Source organism: Nyctereutes procyonoides, unplaced genomic scaffold (assembly GCF_905146905.1).
Source record: "Nyctereutes procyonoides isolate TBG_1078 unplaced genomic scaffold, NYPRO_anot_genome, whole genome shotgun sequence".
Taxonomy (NCBI): Eukaryota; Metazoa; Chordata; class Mammalia; order Carnivora; family Canidae; genus Nyctereutes; species Nyctereutes procyonoides.
Window position 1 is genome coordinate 65457966 of NW_026575146.1, and position 20447 is coordinate 65478412.

The 20447-nt window shown below is 37.7% G+C and overlaps 2 protein-coding genes across 4 annotated transcripts in view; one reads left to right on the top strand and one right to left on the bottom strand.

Moving 5' to 3' along the window:
- Positions 1-20447, bottom strand: part of CENPP (centromere protein P) — a 218957-nt gene that overhangs the window by 139961 nt on the left and 58549 nt on the right. The gene's annotated exons all lie outside the window — the stretch shown is intronic.
- OGN (osteoglycin) lies at positions 619-20113 on the top strand. The gene is made up of 7 exons (XM_055309635.1): positions 619-739; positions 1684-1931; positions 4045-4135; positions 13057-13215; positions 15086-15288; positions 17349-17444; positions 18292-20113. Exons 2-7 carry the CDS (start codon positions 1758-1760, stop codon positions 18460-18462), a joined length of 894 nt encoding a protein of 297 aa, XP_055165610.1. The 5' UTR covers positions 619-739; positions 1684-1757; the 3' UTR covers positions 18463-20113.

The following is a 20447-nucleotide window of genomic DNA, read 5'->3' on the forward strand; positions in this document are numbered from 1 at the left end:
ACTTTTAAAAATCAAATTTACAATTTAAATGATTTTTATAGTTTCCTTATTTTAGCAAACGAAGCTATCTTTACTATCAAAACTCTGAATTACAAATCAAATGTATTTTTTAAAAGCTGATTTCTCAGACTTGGATTTTTATTACATGTAACTAAAATAAAGGAGGGGGGCCCCAAATGATTAAACTACATGATAATTTATACTAAAAGTAATTTTTGCACTGGAAATTTCTTGACTATATACTAATTATGGTACTACAGCAATATTTTTACCCCTCATAAAATTAAGAGCACAGACTAGGTTTTGATTTGGTGTTTTATTTCATTGAAAAAGCAGAAGTTTTTATCTTCTGGGAAAGCATTAAAATAAAAAGCAGGACTTTAAAGCTATGTCGTCTTTACAAATAATACTCATGAAACCTTAGTGCTCATTACACAAGGTACACATGTGAAAAATAACACAAGCTTACGGTAATTAGAAGCAGACCAAGCAAGGCAGTTGAAAATGTTTCAAAGCACAGCTCTCCAGTACAACACACTACATTTCACCCCAGAGAAAGAATGTTGGCAAGGATCTCTACCACATGCAAACTGCATTTAAAGCTGCTGGGCCCTGAAACTCCATGCAGCAGTTTGAAACTGATCCACAGCTTTCCTCCTTCACCTACCACTTGGGGCTAATACACACGCATGAACTTCTATTGAGGAAAACCACAAAAAGCTTCAAAAAAGCTACAACGGTAGGCTCTTCTTTCACATATTCTTTTAAATATCATTTGTTAAGATGTGGGATTCATCGAACAGTCTTGATAAATGCAAAGGCCACCTCTAATTTTTTAAGTTTCAGTTACCTTGAACAATTGTAACAAGCACTTAAATATGTCACTAGATAATTTTAACATCCCTGCAGGCAAGAACCTTGCTGCAAAAGTCACAAAACCAGGCTTTTTAGCCACTGATTTTTGACAAGCTGGCATCTACAATGCAGCACCAGCAACTCTGATTCTGTCTGAAATTACTTTAAAACTCTGAAATGCGCACTGAGAAGCCTAAGAGAATCTTCCTCAAAATCCTTGATTAAATTCTGTATTTTTTCTAGTCTGCAATACTGTGTTTTTCATAGTATAAATTCCAAAAGCAATGCTATTAACTAAAAATAATGATGTCAATGAAAATTACAAGACTAAGAAAATTAAAATTATGGCTTTTCCCATATGCTTTATCACCTAGAAGTGCTAATGATTACTTTTCATGTTAAATTTAAAGTTTTAAAACTCTTGGAACTTATTTCTATTCCTACCATTACAAATCAAGAGTTCTTATAAAATAGCAAAGTTGAAATATGATATTTTTAACTCACATGAGACAGGATCATGAGTCTTCATTTTAACTATTTAAACTACAGGTATCCTAAGACTTCAATTGCATACAAGTACCTTTGTTTAAAGCACCTAATTACTAACGAACTGAAATTTTCAACATTGCTTAGGTTTTGACAGAAAAATAAATAAAACCACTTTCTGAAACTATTTTTAAGAACGTCACTGATACATGAAAACTTTTAGCATCTAATTAAAGATCACTAAGGGTTAAATATTGTTCTCTGGCCCCTACTGAGTATACCCTGCCAAAAGTCCTCTAAGCTTTTAAATATTGCTTCGATGGTCTGTGTTTTTACTTCCAGGGAAAAAGAGAGCATTGTCCCACAGTCAGCAGGCCACTAGCTTATTAACTTCCAGTCACCTTGACTTTGCTGACATGAAGATTCTGCAGTCTACACTTTTCCTGCTCCTGTTTATACCTCTGACAGAGCCAGCACCACCAACTCTGCAGGACTCACGCATGACCTATGATTATGGAACAGATAATTTTGAAGAAACCTTGTTTAGTCAAGATTTTGAGGACAAATATCTGGATGGAAAAAATATTAAGGTACTTTATTTCTACCCTAAATTAAACTTCTAAATTAGTCACCCATTTAAATGCATGGGTTTTTTTCTAATGTGTCTGATAAGGTAAGGGGAAAGAAAAAGCACTTTAAATGAAAGTAATTCAAAATATCCCCAAGATTATATTTTTAAAGTATGCATGTCTCCCAAATTAATAAAAAGAATCTATTGTAACCAAACAGTATCTATAGCAACCAACATAAAATTTAAGATGATCTCCTACTGGTTGAAGATTTATAAGTAGTGTTATACAATGCCCTACGTTTGTGTATTATATTGCCTCAAAATAAAACAGGAGAAATGTGTATTAGGAGAAATAATCTTGGATTACCAGCTTAAGGTTTATTATTTTAGAAAGAAGTGGTTCGTGGAAATAAATACTGCTTATTTTGGTTTCTACAGCATTTCACAATAACTTACATATGGTAACAAAAAATGAAAAACGCCTCAATGTGAGGCTTAATTTTTAATCAGTTTCAACAATTTAGACTAACAATTTGTACGAAGTGACTGTAATTGTCCTTCAGTTAATACTCTGCAGGGATGACTTCATATCACATCTTTCATACTCCACTTGCATGGGCTGAGTAATTACTTGTGGTTTTTCTGGCACACAGAAATGAACGCTGGGTAAGGAAAAAGTTAACACGGCACATAAGTATCTGCTCCTGCCTACTCTGTGTATGCGTGTGTGCCATGCACGCGTGCACACATAGAATGGAAAATGAGAAAGGCAGCCAAATATATAACAATGTTGATTTTTTTTTTCTTTTTTAGTACACAGGACCAAATGTTAACACTATAATTTCTTTCAATGGAGTTAATATGCTGGTATTATTTTTGCCTGATATTAAGACAAAAAGGATTGGTACCACTAGTCATAGCTTCAGAAATTCTTTTTAAAAGTGCTTATCATAACAATCAACTATTGGCTTACATGGATGATTGGAATCTTTAAGTTAAGAAAATAATTTCGAAATTCCATGGTCTCTAAAAAGTAGTAAGTTCTTTGTTTCTCTTCACATTGCTTTAGAAGTTCTGCTTTTAATATAAATGTAGGAACTCATATTTGTGGATTAAAATTCAACAGCACTTAATATACAGATTCAGAGTGGAGGGGCTGTTCAAGCAGAAGCCATGTGGGAGGAAAAAGGAGTTAAGATGGAGATGGAAGGCAAATGTGCTTTCAGAGGGTACACACTGTGGCCCCCCGCCATCTACATTAAGTCTAATGGCAGAAAATGTTCCCTTCCAGGATAGGAGAGAGTGATACAGACCCCCAGGGCTAACAGCCTGGACTGGAGGTCCCAGTGGGGCAGGCAAAAAGAATAAAAGGGCCAGGTGTACTGCAGGCATGTAGGTAATGATGGGCCACATGCAGAAGAAGCCAAAAGCCTGCTCAGTGCCCAGCACATGCACCATGACTTGTGCTTCAATCCTGCTGACCATGGTAAAATCTGCCATCAGGAACTCAATTAAGGCAAGACCATAAAGAACAATTAAAAGACCTACCCTACATAAAGAGGATCTCATTTCAAGTTTCACTTCAGAAAAACTAAATTCTGAGTCAGAGAGCCCCTTTCAGCTCCCATTTGGAATTTCAATATATTAATTAGGAGGCACAGAGTTCAGCTTTTGGAGATTTAAAAAACAAACAAACAAACAAAAAACAGACCTGGTTCTTTCTTATACTCAAGGAGTTGACAGTATGGAGTGAAAACAAGCTACACAAATATTTGCCTTATAAGTTAATGAATGATGAAGTGGAATTATGTATGCAGCACAAAGGAGATGCCACTATGACCATGAGAAGACAGGTGCTATCTGTGATCCTACGCTCTTTAGTTTTAAGATTTATTTATTTGAGAGAGGTGAGGAGGGGTAGAAGGAGAGGGAGGAAGAATCCCGAGCAGACTCCCTGCTGAGCGTGAAGCCCAACGTGGGGTTCCATTCCATGATCCTGCGATCACAACCTGAACTGAAACCAAGAGTTGGATGCTCAACCCATTGAGCCACCCAGGCACCCCATAACCTTAAGTTAAAACTCAAAATTAGGCTTTTTCAAACCTAATAACAATTTTTTACTTTTCTAATAGGAAAAAGAAACTATACTACCTGAAGAGAAAAGTCTTCAATTACAAAAAGATGAGCGTGTAATGCTACCACCCCTCAAGAAGGAAAATGATGGTAAGTGTGCATACCCTCTCATCTAATTATCTTAAAAGGAGCTTTAATAAATAGATAATGGGAATTTATTCCTTATGGTATAAAAAATGACCTCAAGCTATATTAAATTCAAACAGTGGACTTTTACTCCAATGATAAAGTCAGCTGGTGTGTTAGTTGGGACATCCACTGCCACCCCGTGCTATGAGTGAGAATCATGGGGCAGGAACATTCAAGAACAATCCGAGTGCCGAGTACACACTGTGTGCTTCCATCTGTATAAAATCAATTTCAGAAACAGTGACTTAACAACAATGATCTGCAAATACTATGTGCAACCTGAGGATAATGGAAATAAAATGAATTCTTAATTGCAACAAACTTACAGAAGACACAGAGATGGCTATATATATAAATAATATATACTTCAATGAAAACAGAAAATTATAAAATAACATCTTTCTTAATTGTTCCTATGTATTTATTTTTGATCTATCAAAGAACAGCATTTCACATGACAACATTAAAAAAAACACACACACTAATTGGAAAGACATCCCTTGCTCTTGAATAGGATGATTCTGTATCATAAAGATGTCAGCTCTCCCTAAATTTACAATAACCTCCTTTAAAAGCTGGTGAAGTTGATTCTCAAGTTCACGTGGAAAAATCAAATCTGCACAAATAGCCAGAGACTCACAGAAAAATGACAGTTGTCCTCAGGAACCAGATGTATCTCATAATAGAACACAAAGTCTCTGTGTTTAAATACATGTAATACTGGTGCAAGTACAGAAAGTTCAGAAATAGAAATACATATAGAAATTTAGTATATCATAGAGAAGTCACCTTGAATCACTGAAGTAAAGATGGTATTTTTAAAGATTTTATTTTTAAGTCATCTCTACACCCAACATAGAGGCTCAAACTCACAACCCTGAGATCAAGAGACCAAGGCTCCACCAACGGAGCTGCTAGGGGCTTCAAATCATGGTGATTGTTAAAAAACAAGGCTGTTAACTAACTGGAATATAAATAAGAACTTTAGGGGCACCTGGGTGGTCAGTCGTGAAGCGTCTGCCTTCAGCTCGGGTCATGATCTCAGGGTCCTAGGATCGAGCTCCACCACAGTCAGGCTCCTTGCTCAGCAAGGAGTCTGCCTCTCCCTCTCCCCCTGCCTCTACTCCTGCTCTTGCTCGCTTGCTCATGTTCGCTCTCTCTCTCAAATAAAGTCTTTAGATAAATAAATGAAAACAAAAAAATTTTTAAAAACTGGTGTTGGACAACTGAGTGGTCAACTGAAAAGAGACAAAAATTAGATCCATACTTTACCCAGAAAAACAAATCCCTCCATATAAATTAGGGTCTACATGTAAAAAGTGAAACAATGCAATATGAGATGATAATCTGGGTGTGGGATGCCTCAAAATCCAGACGAAATACTAAAAAAGATCAATAAATTTGACTTGATGAAATCAAATGTTTTCGTGGTAAAGAGCATCATCATAAATGAAGTCAAACACAACTGAAACCTGAGAGAAATAAAGTTAGTATCTCTAATTTATAAATAACACCTAAAAATCCAGGAAAAAACTGACTAAAAATCCATTGGAAAAAACAGCAAAAAATATGAGGACAATTCAAAAAGTGACATAAAAATGACCCTTAAACATGTGAAAAGATGTTCTATCTCACACATAGAGAAATGTAAGTTTAAATTGCCCTGAGATATAAATTTTTAACCTATCTGATAGCCACAAATTAAAGCTGTTATATTATACCACTGGCAAGGCCATGGAGTATCAGAAACCCTCATATATTGCTGGGAGGAATACAAATTAGTATAATGTCTTTCGACAGGAGTTAAAAAAATATCTAACAGAACCAAACATGCATTTACTATGTGATATAATCAACTTCTAGGAATTTACCCTACAGATATACCTCTGAAAGGAAGAATATACATATGTACCATCATAGAAACACTGCTCACAAATGCAAAATTCTGGAAACAATCTAACAATCCATACAATGAAGACAGCCTGGATGAAGTATAGCAAATCTACACCAGGGAGGGGGATCCCTGGGTGGCTCAGCAGTTTAGCACCTGTCTTCAGTCCAGGGAGTAACCCTGGGGTCCCAGGATCCAGTCCCACGTCCGGCTCTCTGCATGGAGCCTGCTTCTCCCTCTCCCTCTATCTCTGCCTCTCTCTCTCTCTCTGTCTCTCATGAATGAATAAAATATTTATCAAAAAATCTACACTGGGGAATACTACTCAATTATAAAAATGAATAGGGAAGATCTCTATGAACAAGAAGTGATTTCCAGAAATATATTACATGAAAAAAAAAAAAAAACCTCTCATCAAAGTGCAAGACTTTGGCATGCTGCCTTTCATCCAAGAAAAGAGATGAAAGAATACATCAGCTCACTTGTGTGAGAAGAAACTCAAGAAAGGCAACCTGTCACAGAAGGGACCCAGTGGTGGAAAGGAGAGAGAGATGGGGGGCAGGAGGGTCTGGGACTTCCCTGAGTATACACTTTCTGTATAGATTTGATTTGAGAACAAGGCTATATTTCACACAGGTAAACTAACAAATACATTTATAAATAAAAATCAACAAAGATGAGATAGAATTGGCATACAATTGGAAACAATTTCATTTTAAATGAATAACATAACACACTAAAAAGAAACAAATTTAATCCAAGTGATCCTTAAACACAGGATTTTGACTATAGGCCTTCAGGCTAAAGACAAAATAGAATGGACAAACAGTACAATTCCAGGTTTGTTTTCTACTGCGTTACAGGTCAACAATAATGAAACTAATGTGTGAGTGCTGGGTAAACACTACACTGGGTAAATTACTAGTACTGAGTAAAATACTACCCTGGATAATGAGAGCCAGGTTTCTCAGAGTGGGTGAAATTGCTATAAATGTGGTGAGTGGGAAGGCCAGAGTGAGCATGGTGGTGCTGGACTACAATAGAAGACCATAGTTTGGACACAGAGGTACAGACATAGGTACAGACCCCCGTTTTACTCTACTCTGCAAATGCTGCATTTCTTATTTTTATTTTTTAACACAAATCGAAGGTTTATGGCAACCCTGTGTGGCACCAGTCTACCGGCACCATTTTTCCAACAGCATTTGCTCACTTCATGCCTCTGTGTCACTCTTCGGGAACTCTCAAAATATTTCAACCTTGTCCATTTATTTGTAACGGTGACCTGTGATCAGTGATCTTTAATGTCAACACCATAATGTGGGGGTACCATGAGCCATGCCCATAGAAGACGGGCAACGTGACTGATAAATGTTGTATGTGCTCTGACTGCTCCAGGGACCAGCCATCCCCCCATCTCTCTACTCCTCTTGGAGCCCCTCTAGGCCCTGAGACATGACCCTATTGACATTAAGACAATGGATGACCCTACTGTGGCCTCCAAGCATTCAAGTAAAAGGAAGAGTCACACATCTCTCACTTTCCATCGAAAGCTAGACATGAAGCTTCCCCCGAACACCCGTCAAAACCCAAGACAGGCCAGAACTGAGGCCTCTTGTGCCAAATGAGGAGCCCAGGTCTGAAGGCAAAGGAAATGTTCTTGAAGGACATTCCAAGGGATACTCCCTTGAACTCCCTTGAATGATGAGAAAGTGAAACAGCCTCACTGCTGACATGGAGAGTCTGGTCTGGATGGAAGCTCAAACCAGTAACAACATTCCCTTCTGCCAAAGCCTCACCCAGAGCCAGGCCCTGACTCTTCAGTTGTGCACACGCTGAGCAGCTGTGAGGAAGCTGCAGAAGGAAAGCTGGAAGCTGGCAGAAGGTGGCGGGGGTAAGGACAGAAGCTGTCTCCATCATGTAAACGTGCAAGGTGAAGCAGCGAGTGCTGACAGAAAAGCTGCAGCCAGTGATCCCGAAGATCCAGCGAGTGCACGGAGGTGCTCACACTCAACTACAGATTTTCCATACAGATGAAACAGTCTTCTGTGGGAAGATGCCATCTAGGACTTTCACAGCTAGAAAGAAGGCAATGTCTGCTGCAAAGCTTCAAAGGACAGGTAGACTTTGTTAGGGGCTAATGCAGCCGGTGACTTTAAGTGGAAACCAATGTTCATTGACCCTTCTGAAAAGCAGCCCTTGGCAATCATGCCAAATCTCCACCGACGCGCTTTACATTGAACAACAAAGCCGGGGACAGCACATCTGTTTATAACATGGGTGATGGAATATTTTAAGCCCATGGTGGAGATTTACTGCTCAGGAAAAATCATTCCTTGCAAAACATTACTGCTGGATGGCACTGCACCTGATTACCATGAGCTCTGAGGCAGATGGAGAAGATTCACATCACTTTTGTGCCTACTAACACAACGTCCATCTTAGCCCATGGAGCAACAGGTAATTGACTTTTTTTTTCCCTAAAGATTTTATTTATTTATTCATGAGAGACACACACACACAGAGAGGCAGAGACACAGGCAGAGGGTGAAGCAGGCTCTCTGTGGGGAGCCTGATGTGGGACTCAATCCCAGGACCCTGGGATCATGATCTGAGCTGAAGGCAATCACTCAATCATAGTCCTCAATCACTGAGCTACCTAGGTGCCCCAATTTTTCACAATTTGCATATTTAACTCAATAACAATTAAATTTTTAGCAGGCTTTTTGAAATCAAGAAGCTGACTGAAACTGATGTGGAAATGCAAGGAACTCAGAATAGGCATAACAGTATTGAAGAATACAGTTGGAGGATTTACAGTACCTAAAATGCTACAGGAAGTACAAAATTGTATATTAGCATAAAAATAATCAAGAAGGGGCAGCCCCGTGGCTCAGCGGTTTAGCGCAGCCTACAGCTCAGGGCGTGATCCTGGAGACCCAGGATTGCGTCCCACATCAGGCTCCCTGCATGGAACCTGCTTCTCTCTCTGCCTGTGTCTCTGCCTCTCTCTCTCCTCTCTGTGTATTCTCATGAATAAATAAATAAAATCTTTAAAAAAATTAAAAAAATAAACAAGAAGCATCCAGGAATATATTTAGACAATAGGGTCAACTGGTTTTTTACACTAAAGCCAATGCAACATACTGGGGGAAAGATAATCTTTTCAAAAAATGGTGAAGTCAGGTAGTTCTAGGTTGGAGAAAAAAAAAAAAAGAGCTTTGACTCTTTCTGAGACCATATATAAAAATTAACTAAAAATGGACCCCAAACCTAAATATCAAGAGCTTACCCTATATAACTTAAAAAAAGGATAATAATGTAGTGTTGCAAATATCTCTTAAATACAACACAAAAAGTACAACTATAAAGGAATTAACTTTTCATCATTAAAATATAAAATGTACAGAAGGAACAAGCCTCAACATCATCAAAGCCACATACAAAAGACTCAGAGCTAGTATCATCCTCAATGAGGAAAAATTCAGAGCCCTCCCCCTACAGTAAGGAACATGACAGGATGTCCACTCTCACCATTACTATTTTAACACAGTACTGGAAATCCTCATCACAGTAATCATACAACAAAAAGAAATAAAGGCATCCAAATCAGCAAGGAAGAAATCAAACTCACTATTTTCAGGCAACATGATACTCTATGTAGAAAACCTGAAAGACTCCACCAAAAAATTGCTAAAATTGACACAAATTCAGCAAAGTCACAGGATATGAAACCAACATACAGAAATCTGTTGCATTTCTCTACACCAATAATGAAGCAGCAGTAAAAGAAATCAAGGAATTGATCCTATTTACAAATGAACCAAAAATAGTAAGATACCCAGGAATAAACCTAAGAGGTAAAAGATCTGTACTCTGAAAACTATAGAACACTTATGCAAGAAATTGAAGACGACACAAAATGGGAAAAAATTTCATGATCATGTTTGTTCCTAAAACGTTAAAATGTCTATACTCCCCAAAGCTATCTATATATTTAATGCAATCTCTATCAAAATACCAACAGAGCTAGAAGAAACAATCCTAAAATTTGTATGGAACCACAAAAGACCTCAAATAGCCAAAACAATTCCGAAAAACCAAAGCAAAGCTGGAGGCCTCACAACTTCAGACTACAAAGTCATATTACAAAGCTGTGGTCATGGGCAGCCCCAGTGGCACAGCGGTTTAGTGCCGCCTACAGCCCAGGGCATGATCCTGGAGACACTGGATCGAGTCCCACATCGGGCTCTCTGCATGGAGCCTGCTTCTCCCTCTGCCTGTGTCTCTGCCTCTCTCTCTCTCTGTGTCTCTATGAATAAATAAATAAAATCTTAAAAAAAAAAAAGACAAAGCTGTGGTCATCAAGACAGTATGTTACTGGCATTAAAGCACACACATAGATCAACAGAACAGAATACAGAACCCAGAAATGGACAACCCACAACCATACGGTCAACCAATCTTTGACAGAGTAGGAAAAAATATCCAAAGGAAAAAAGTCTCTTGAACAAATGGTGATGGGAAAACTGGACAGTAACATGCAAAAGAATGAAATTAGGCCACTTGCTTAAACCACACACAAAAATAAATTCAAAATGGATGAAAGACCTGGGGTGCCTGAGTGGTTTAGTGGGTTGAACGTCTGACTCTTGGTTTCTGCTCTGGGGGTGATCTTGGGATTGTGTAATAGAGCCCCATTTGGGCTCCGCGCTTGGTGTGGAGTCTGCTTCTGATTCTCTCTCCCCTTCTCCCTCTGCCCCTCCTCCCATTTACACACAACACTCTCCCTCTAAAAATAAGTAAAATCTTTAAAAAAAAAAAAAGATGAAAGATCTAAATGTGAGACAAGAAACCATCAAAATCCTAGAGAACACAGGAGGAAACCTCTTTGACCTCAGCCACAGCAACTTATTAGCCATGCTGCCAGAGGCAAAGGAAACAAAAGCAAAAATGAACGATTGGGACTTGGTCAACATAAAAAGCTTCTACATAGAGAAGGAAACAATAAAACTAAGAGGCAGCATAGGGAACGGGAGATGTCATGCGCAAATGACATAATCTGATAAAGGGTTAGTATCCAAAATCTATAAATAATTTACCAACTCAACACCCAAAAAGCAAATAATATAGTTAAGAAATGGGCAGAAGATATGAATAGACACTTTTCCAAAGAAGACACACAAATGGCTAACAGACACATGAAAAGATGCTCAACATCACTTGGCATGAGGAAAATACAAATTAAAGCCACAAAAAGAAATCACCTCACACCTGGCAGAGTAACTAAAATTAACAAGACCAGAAACAACAGATGATTGTAGGGATGAGGAAAAAGGGGAACCCTACTGCACTGTTGCTGGGAATGGAAACTGGTGTAGCCACTGTGGAGAACAGTGTGGAGGTTCCTCAAGAAGTTAAAAATAGAGCTACCCTATGACCCAGCAATTGCACTACTGGGTATTTACTCAAAACATACAAAAATACAAAAAAAAAAAATACATATTAGAAGGGGCACATGCACCCCGATGTTTATAACAGCATATCAACAAAGCCAAACTATGGAAAGAGCCCAAATGTCCATCGACAGAAGATGTGGTGTGTGTCTGTGTGTCTGTGTGTGTGTGTATGTATATATATATATATATATATATATATATATATATATATGATGGAACATTACTCAGTCATCGGAAAGAATGAAATCTTGCTATTTGCAATGATGTGGATGGAGTTAGAGGGTATTACGCTAAGTGAAATGAGTCAGAGAAAGAAAAATGCCATATGATTTCACCCATATGGGAAAATTAGGAAACAAAGAAAGATGAACATATGGGAAGTTAAAAAAAAAAAAAAAAAAGGAAGAGAGAGGGAAGCAAACCATAAGAGACTCTTAACTCCAGAGAACAAACCGAGGGTTGATGGAGGGAAGAGGGTGGGGGAGGAGCTAGATAGGGAATGGGCATTAAGGAGGGCACTTGTGAGGAACACTGGGTGTTGTATGTAAGTGATGAATCACTGAATTCTATTCCTGCAACCAATATTACACTATGTATTAACTTACTAGAATTTAAGTAAAAATGTGGAAGCAAAAGAATGTTTCCCAGTCAAAAGACATTGATAAGAAAATAAGACAAGCCACATGGAGGAAAAGATTGCAAAACAGAAATGTGACAACTTATACCTACAATATATACTCATAATTCAATAACAATACAAAAAATCATTTTAAAAATAGGCAAAAGAGGGCAGCCCTGGTGGTGCAGCGGTTTAGTGCCACCTGCAGCCCACGACGTGATCCTGGAGACCCGGGATCGAGTCCCACGTCAGGCTCCTGCATGGAGCCTGCTTCTCCCTCTGCCTGTGTCTCTGCCTCTCTCTCTCTCTGATGAATAAATAAAAATCTTTTTAAAAAATAAATAAAAATAGGCAAAGGCTATGAACACTTTACCATGAAAATATGTGGAAGGCAAATCAGGTTATACAAAATTGCTCAACTTATTAGTCATTGTGAAAATATAAATTAGAATATGAGATACCACAACATACCTCCCTGGAATGGCTAAATTAAAAAGTCTGATCAAACCAAATGCCAAGGAGGGCGTGGAGAACCTAGAATTCTCAGGCTCTGCCTAAGGACTGTGATACGGCACAACCTATATGGAACACAGTGTGGGGCTTTCCTCTGCAGGTGCTCAGCCACTCTGATCTAGCCTATTCTCCCTAGAGAAACAAAAGCATTACATCCACACAGACTCTACATAAATGTTCACAGCAGCTTTCCCAGGAAATAGCCAGAAAACCTGGCTGAAACTGAAAACCAAAAACCCATAGGACTATATTAATACCATGAAATACTACTCTATAATAAAAAGGAATGGACTGCTGATACATGTGATAATAGATGAATTTCAAAATAATCATGCACAGTGGAAGAAGCTGGATAAAAGCATATCAGTTTGTATTTTTATGGTTTTGTTTCCCAATTTAGAAATGCCCACGTGCCTGTTGTGTGTTTGCTTAAGTGGTTCTGTATACTGTGAAGAAGTTGACATTGATGCTGTACCACCCTTGCCAAAGGAATCAGCCTATCTTTATGCACGATTCAACAAAATTAAAAAGCTGACTGCGAGAGATTTTGCAGATATACGTAAGTTAATTTTAAATAATTCATTTTAACTCATGTTAGTATTAACCTCATATAAACACACATTTTTAGGCACTTGTGACCCATCACATCTAGGGTAGTCACTGCTGGAGTATTTAAGTATCGACATACTTCACAAAAATCGACTGGTTTGTTGGTTCATCTCCTATCCATTTCAAGTGTCCCCTCTCATCTTTATTAGTGACTTCAATGTCTATGTTCACAGCCCATCTAACATTTGGGCAACTATGCCTTCTCAACCTCAGGACTTTGAGACTCGTTTGCCTCAGCCCAGCAGGAGCACCAGCATAGTTGGAGTGCTTCTCTAAACCCAATGACTGATTCACAATGCTACCTTCACCACAAGCACAGAGTCTGCTTTTCTGTACTCTAACTCAGGGTTCTTAAACCTGGCTGTGTACTAAAAATATAAATACTGCTACCAGGCCCTAGTCTCCAGAGATTTCAATTTAGGAGAGGCCCAGGCATGGTCACAAACCAGCACCAAATTCCTCACACAATTCCCATGTGGAGCTAATGCATTTTTTAACCCCTTTCTGGGATGCTGGCCTCTAGGGCCCCTGCCGTGAGTGCACCACATTGCCCCACTTCTGTATTGCCAAGTCCCAGGCCTAGATCACAACTTCTAAAGAATCCTCTCGCCTGCTATGTTGTCAGGTGCATCCAAAGAAAATCACGCCCAGAAACGCACACTGGTCCACTGCACATTTAGGAGATCCACCTTAAGAGCATTCACGCTGTAACTGGTAGCTCCCAACCGGTCCAAGGACAATTTTGCCTCTTTAGTTGTGGATGTACACTTTCAAACTCACCTACTTGGTAAAATTTGTGACCCAAAGTCTCTATATGTAGACATGTGCATGGTGGCAACACACCTGGGTTACCCAGCCAATGTCAAACAAAGTGACCTCTGCCATCCTGTATCAGCTCTTACACTGTAAAGTGTCCTGTCCAGTCTTCTGAGCATCACACCTTCCAAACTGCTTGCTTTTTCCTATTTAACGTGGTCCCCAAGCGCAGTGCTCAAGCTGCTCACAAAGACACTGTGTGAGGTCATCTTCATTCCAGCGTGAGCTGCAGTGCTCATGGCCATGATGAGTTCAATGTTAACGTATCACTGATATATACTAACTACAGTGCTTTTCAACAGAAACATGCATAGAATTTTGTACCAATTGGTTGATGTAAATGTGTGACCAGAGGCTCATAGGAACCCAACCCTGTATATTCCCAGGGAGCAATGGTCCATAGTCATTAACTCAGTGTTTGCAGGGACCACCACAAATAATGAATGAGAAGCGACTCCATTTCCTTACCATCCTAGACATATAAAAGTCAAACACACAAACTGAATGTCTGCATCTGCATCACTTTAACAAATTAGGGAATGTTCCTATTTGTTGTTATTAAGCAGTAAGGTATAGAGAGATTAAGATAGCATACCTACACTCACAATGCAACATGCTGCTGTAAAGTCCAAAATATACCTACATGATTCTATTCAATCAAATATTATGCTTACTTCCTATGATTTGCAACCAGAATTTGTTTCAAACTGCCTCAGCATCCTGAGAATTCAAACACAGAAGGATGAAAGGACACTATGAACTTTAAGTTTCCTTCCAACCCTGAGATTCCAGGACTTGAGTGAGAAAGGCCATCAGGACCAAGCACAGAGCAGATGCTCACCTTGAGTTCAACAATGTTTACTAATCTACTAATTACACTCTATTAGATACTAAAAATAAAAGGTATTTGAATGACCTGTTAAACCAATGCTTTTCTTCAGTCCACATAAATGAAACTTTAACTTCAAATTTTTTGTATATTTTCTGTGTATTTTTCCTTCAAGCTAACTTAAGACGACTTGATTTTACGGGAAATCTGATTGAAGACATAGAAGATGGTACTTTTTCAAAACTTTCTCTGTTAGAAGAACTTACACTAGCTGAAAATCAACTGTTGAAACTTCCAGTTCTTCCTCCTAAGCTCACTTTATTTAATGCAAAATACAACAAAATCAAGAGTAGAGGAATCAAAGCAAATACTTTCAAAGTAAGTATTTTATACTATGACCAAACACAGTATCAGTTTTATACAACCAATGATGATATGATAAAAGAAATACTGTTCTAAAATTTTTATATTTAAAAACTATTTTAATTTCATAAATGAAGACATTATTTCCACAATAAATAGTCTTATTATTGGGCTCATTCAATCTAGTTTTCGTGCACCTCACTTGAAATACATAACTTTACCTTGTTTCTTGGGACTACATTGTGTTGCAGCTTTTTCATCTGTTCACACAGCAAATACTCATTTACACAGATGTGGTTTGTACCCTCATGGCACCAGAATGCTATAAAACCTCAAAATGGGAGTTTTCCTGTGTTTCTTTTCCTTACCATATTAGTAATTTACACATGCCAGAAAATTACTGTTCCAAAAATAAACACTGAATTTTACTTTTACTACTGAAAAATATTAGCCCATAAAATTCTATAGACTTTCTTTTGAATTCTAATAATCACTACTAGTATAAAATCCTATATGTACTAACATTAAATACATTTCTTAATTTAATAACTCAAGATACAGGTACAGGAAAAAGATAAGGTAGCTAGGCTGTGTCCAAATGCACAGCCTATGGAGAAATCACTGTTTCAGCCCAGTCCTGCACAGGTGATAACCCGCTCCCGGTCCTGGGAGGAACCCCAGATAAAAAGATGATTGTGCTACTATTGGCAGCAGACCTCATCAAAAGGGAAGTTTGTGGCTTCTAGTGATAACAACTAATAGAAACTCTATCAAGTATTATAAAGTTAATCATAATCACACAAAAGTACAATTTGTCCACAAATGAATAATCTGTCAGAAGATGTAAAAATACTCCATTTTTCTTTTTTGTTTGTTTGTTTACACTTAAGGAGTTCTTTTTCAGCTGTAAGGAACATTATTCTAAAGGCACATCAGAGTTCCTCAAAAGTTAAGGGATTATCAGGAGACTTTTCAAAACAGGACTCACATTAAAAACAAACAAACAAAAAAATCCATATAATGTGAAGCTATGTGATTCCGACTGGTAAGTCATTGACTAACTGGAATAGTAAAGACCAAAAAGGAGTGGATCAACAATTCACAAAAGAAGGGTTTGAATATTCTGAATTTTATACTTGCATTTCATCTTGAAATCATAAAACAATACACAGCAATGAGCTTGCTGATCATGAAGAGTAATTCAACATAGACCTTTCCAGGGAAAAAGTCAAACCTCACTAAAGTATTTAATAAATTGCTCTGGGAAACATCTTACTAACAAGCACATCAGTTAGGAGCATGGGCACACATCATTTTATTGTGCGTCATTTTACTGTGCTTCACAGAGACTGTGTTTTTACAAACTGAAAGTCTGTGCCAACCCTGCATGGAGCAAGTCCACTGGCGCCACTTTTCCAACAGCATTTGCTCACTGCGTCTCTGCACATTTTGCTAATTCTTGCAATAATTTAAGCTTTTTTATTATTATTACATTTGTTATGGTGATCTGTCATTAGGAATTACAACTCACTGAAAGCTCAGATGATGGTTAGCTTTTAGCTGTATTCTTTAATTAGGATATGTACACTGTTAGACTTAACACTACTGCACACTTCATAGACTGCAGTATAGTGTAAATGTACCCTTAATATACAACAGGAAACCAAGAAATTCACTGCACTCACTGTATTGTAATATTTGTTTTATTGTGGTGGTCTGGGACTGAACCCACAATACCTCTAAGATATGTCTGTATTTATTTTGCTAGAAATCAGGTCAGATGAGTGGAGAGAAATGTGGGGATGCAGGAGGGCATTATCATCCTTCATAAAGGACGAAAATACACTACTTCTGAAAACAAAAAAATCCTCAAAACCAAATAACTACCAAACCAGCAATTAATAGCACTGATAGGTGTTACACCAATACCTGTATACACTTGTATACACACATATATCTATTCACGTACACAGGTACACACATGTATATGCATGTACATGTGTACACAGCAGGAGTCCTGTGAAAGTAATGTACTGACCTCAGTGATGCTCAAGCCAAGTACCTTTTCCTTACAGAAACTGAACCACCTCTCCTTCCTCTACTTGGACCACAATGCCCTGGAATCTGTGCCTCTTAATTTACCAGAAAGTCTCCGTGTAATTCATCTTCAGGTAGGATTGCTCCTTTCATAATATCTGACTTTAAATTACTACTGGTCAGTCTTGGGACTCATTAGGAAATTCATTTATTCACATGTAAACTTTGCCTATTGAAATATTACTATATTTAGAGTCCAGCTCATTCACCTGCCTGAAAGCCCCGGCTGTCCAGAGAACCAAGAAAGGATCAGCAACCTAGGTATAAGGCCTATTGTTAGAGTACAGTCTGTTGTCAGGTGTGCATTTAGCATCTCCCAGTTAATCTGACACATGGGGAGGCCTGGGTGGCTCAGGGGTTTTAACGTCTGCCTTCCGCCCAGGGTGTGATCCTGGAGTCCCAGGATCGAGTCCCACATCGGGCTCCCTGCATGGAGCCTGCTTCTCCCTCTGCCTGTGTCTGTCCCTGCCTCTGTGTGTGTTTGTCTCATGAATAAATAAAATCTTAAAAAAAAAAACTAAGCTAAAATTGGTCTTTCATCAACACAAGAATTCACATTTGTCCTTTTTACTTTTTTAAGGAATTTTTAAGGACATGGTACCCATTTTGAATTGACACTCTAGAATGGGATGGTTTCTCTAGCTAGTATAATCTTATTTATGCTTAGAATTTTCTGCCACATGGATATTACCCTGAGTAATATGTAATGTATTCTTCCAACGTAATACCATAGGTGTAAAAAGGCGGGGGTTGGAGGGAGACTCTGGTCGTGCTGAAAGAGTTTTATTATTACGAGGATACACAGGATGCACAATATTTTCAAAATCAATTTTTAGATAGAATATTCTGCAAGATCCTATTACATAGCATACAAAAGGCTGATTTCAAACTTCTGAACAATTTTTCCCTTCTATTTTTCAGTTTAACAACATAACTTCAATCACAGATGATACATTCTGCAAGGCTAATGACACCCGTTATATTCGGGACCGCATTGAAGAGATACGCCTGGAGGGCAACCCCATTGTCCTGGGAAAGCATCCCAACAGTTTTATCTGCTTGAAAAGATTGCCTGTAGGGTCATACTTTTAACCACTACCAATGCAGCATATAAACCAAAGTATACACATGCATATAATCTGTCTCAACAATGTCTAAAGGAGCATAAATATTTAATATTAATTTTGTATCCCACTATGAGGAATTTTACGTTTTAAACAAGGATGTTCAAAAATCTTACGCATAATAAGCAAAATTGAATCCAAAGTTCAAAACAAAGTAATGTAAAAATATTTAAACAGCATTATAAAATCCTTATAGTTTATACCATACTGCCATTTAAAAGGTATGTTTTTCATATAAATACCCAAATTTAAGAAGCATTATTTCCATTAATATTGAAATGAAAGGATTAAGTCCAAGAAACTTTCAACTATTTGTCTTTCCTGGCCTTTACTGGATCCCTAAAGCATTTAAGGAAGAAGTTCCAAAAACTTTGAAAAACTAAGTATTTCCAGTGATCTCCCATTTTTCTTTTATGATTCACACATTATTCATTATGAAGTAGGAACTCTGTTTTCCCTCTATTAAGGCAGCTATTATATTTTTCTACCCTGAGAAATAGGGTACTACTCTCCTATCTAGGCAAACCTTTCCAAATAAAGCATAATTTTACTCTCTGATAAAGACCTAATAGAGTAGTATGCAAAGTTATTTTGCTTTGTAGTCACACAGTTAAAGGCTTTAGTAAAACAGTACAAAATTTTCCTTCCTGTAAATATTAACATTCCAAGTCTACCATAAAACATTTTAAGGAGTCAAGCAGACCACAATCAGTATGCTCATAAAACAAAACGAAGAAGTTGAATGTCCATTCTATTTCTCAAAAAATAGCTATGAAGTTCCTCATTGTAAAGGCTTTCAAATATGACAGATACTGAGGAATCCTTTTTTACCACCATAGCAATGAGAATCTCGTGGTTAAATCTGTTCAAATGTAAGACATGAAAACAGTTCATTTTATGGTGTTACTGCACACCACAGTCATGCAAACTGACTGTATCTTCACAAGAAAGCTTTGGAGCAACATTTTCTAAAGACTCAGGATTAACTGATCATTTCACAGTGTGAATTCATCTGCACTCTAATAGTGATGACTCATGATGGAACAACGCTGCAGGATTAAATTTCCTAAAATAACCTTCCCTCTTGCCCAAAACCCACTCAAAAGTCCCCACACTGCACTGGGGTTACTTCCAAAACTACCAGTGCTTTGGACACACGAGTCTGAACTATGTACATAAAAATTTCCAATACTGTTTCCAACATAAATCATACATTAGAATCAAGTTGGTCTCCATTTACCATTCCCAAAACAAATAGCTATTCATATTTTTAAACATTTGTTTCTGGCTTTCCTTAAGTAGAATGAGCTCCTATCTGTTTTTCAATCTTTCTCCCCTTTGTCAAGGTTGACCAAAAGATGAGACTTTTTCATTAAAACATCTGTGATCTCTTAAGGTCATAATAATTACCCCTATACTAGTTCTTAATTCATTTATTTTGATAGTAATCATTAACTATATACTAGTTTCTCATTATTTTGTGTGCATGCCTCATTTTTCTGAAAGCTCACTAAACACATCCAATATTCTCTTTATACTTTCAATGTACCTAGCATAATAGTGAGCAAATCTGAACTGAATATGCATGAATAGTGCAAAATAAAATTCATTTAAACCAAGGGCTCTGTTTTATTGGGGAAAAATAGAATTTTCATCACAATTTTGAATAAATGAATGGAACCAAATTATAACTTTATCTGGAAAAATAAATTTGATAAAAAGGAGAGCTGAGTGGTGGGACTAACACCAGGAAAAGTGGTCAGAGGAGACATCTCTCATGTTTCTCTCACTCTTTACCTAACTGAAATTAGAGAGGGGGAAAAAAAACCAAAGTAACTCAAATTTTAGAGAATTCAAAAGAATGTGATTTACATAAAATAATTAGGAAAGAACACTGGTAGGAGGTCTGAATTACAGAATTATCTTAAAAGACTGTTTCAGACTTCCAGATAA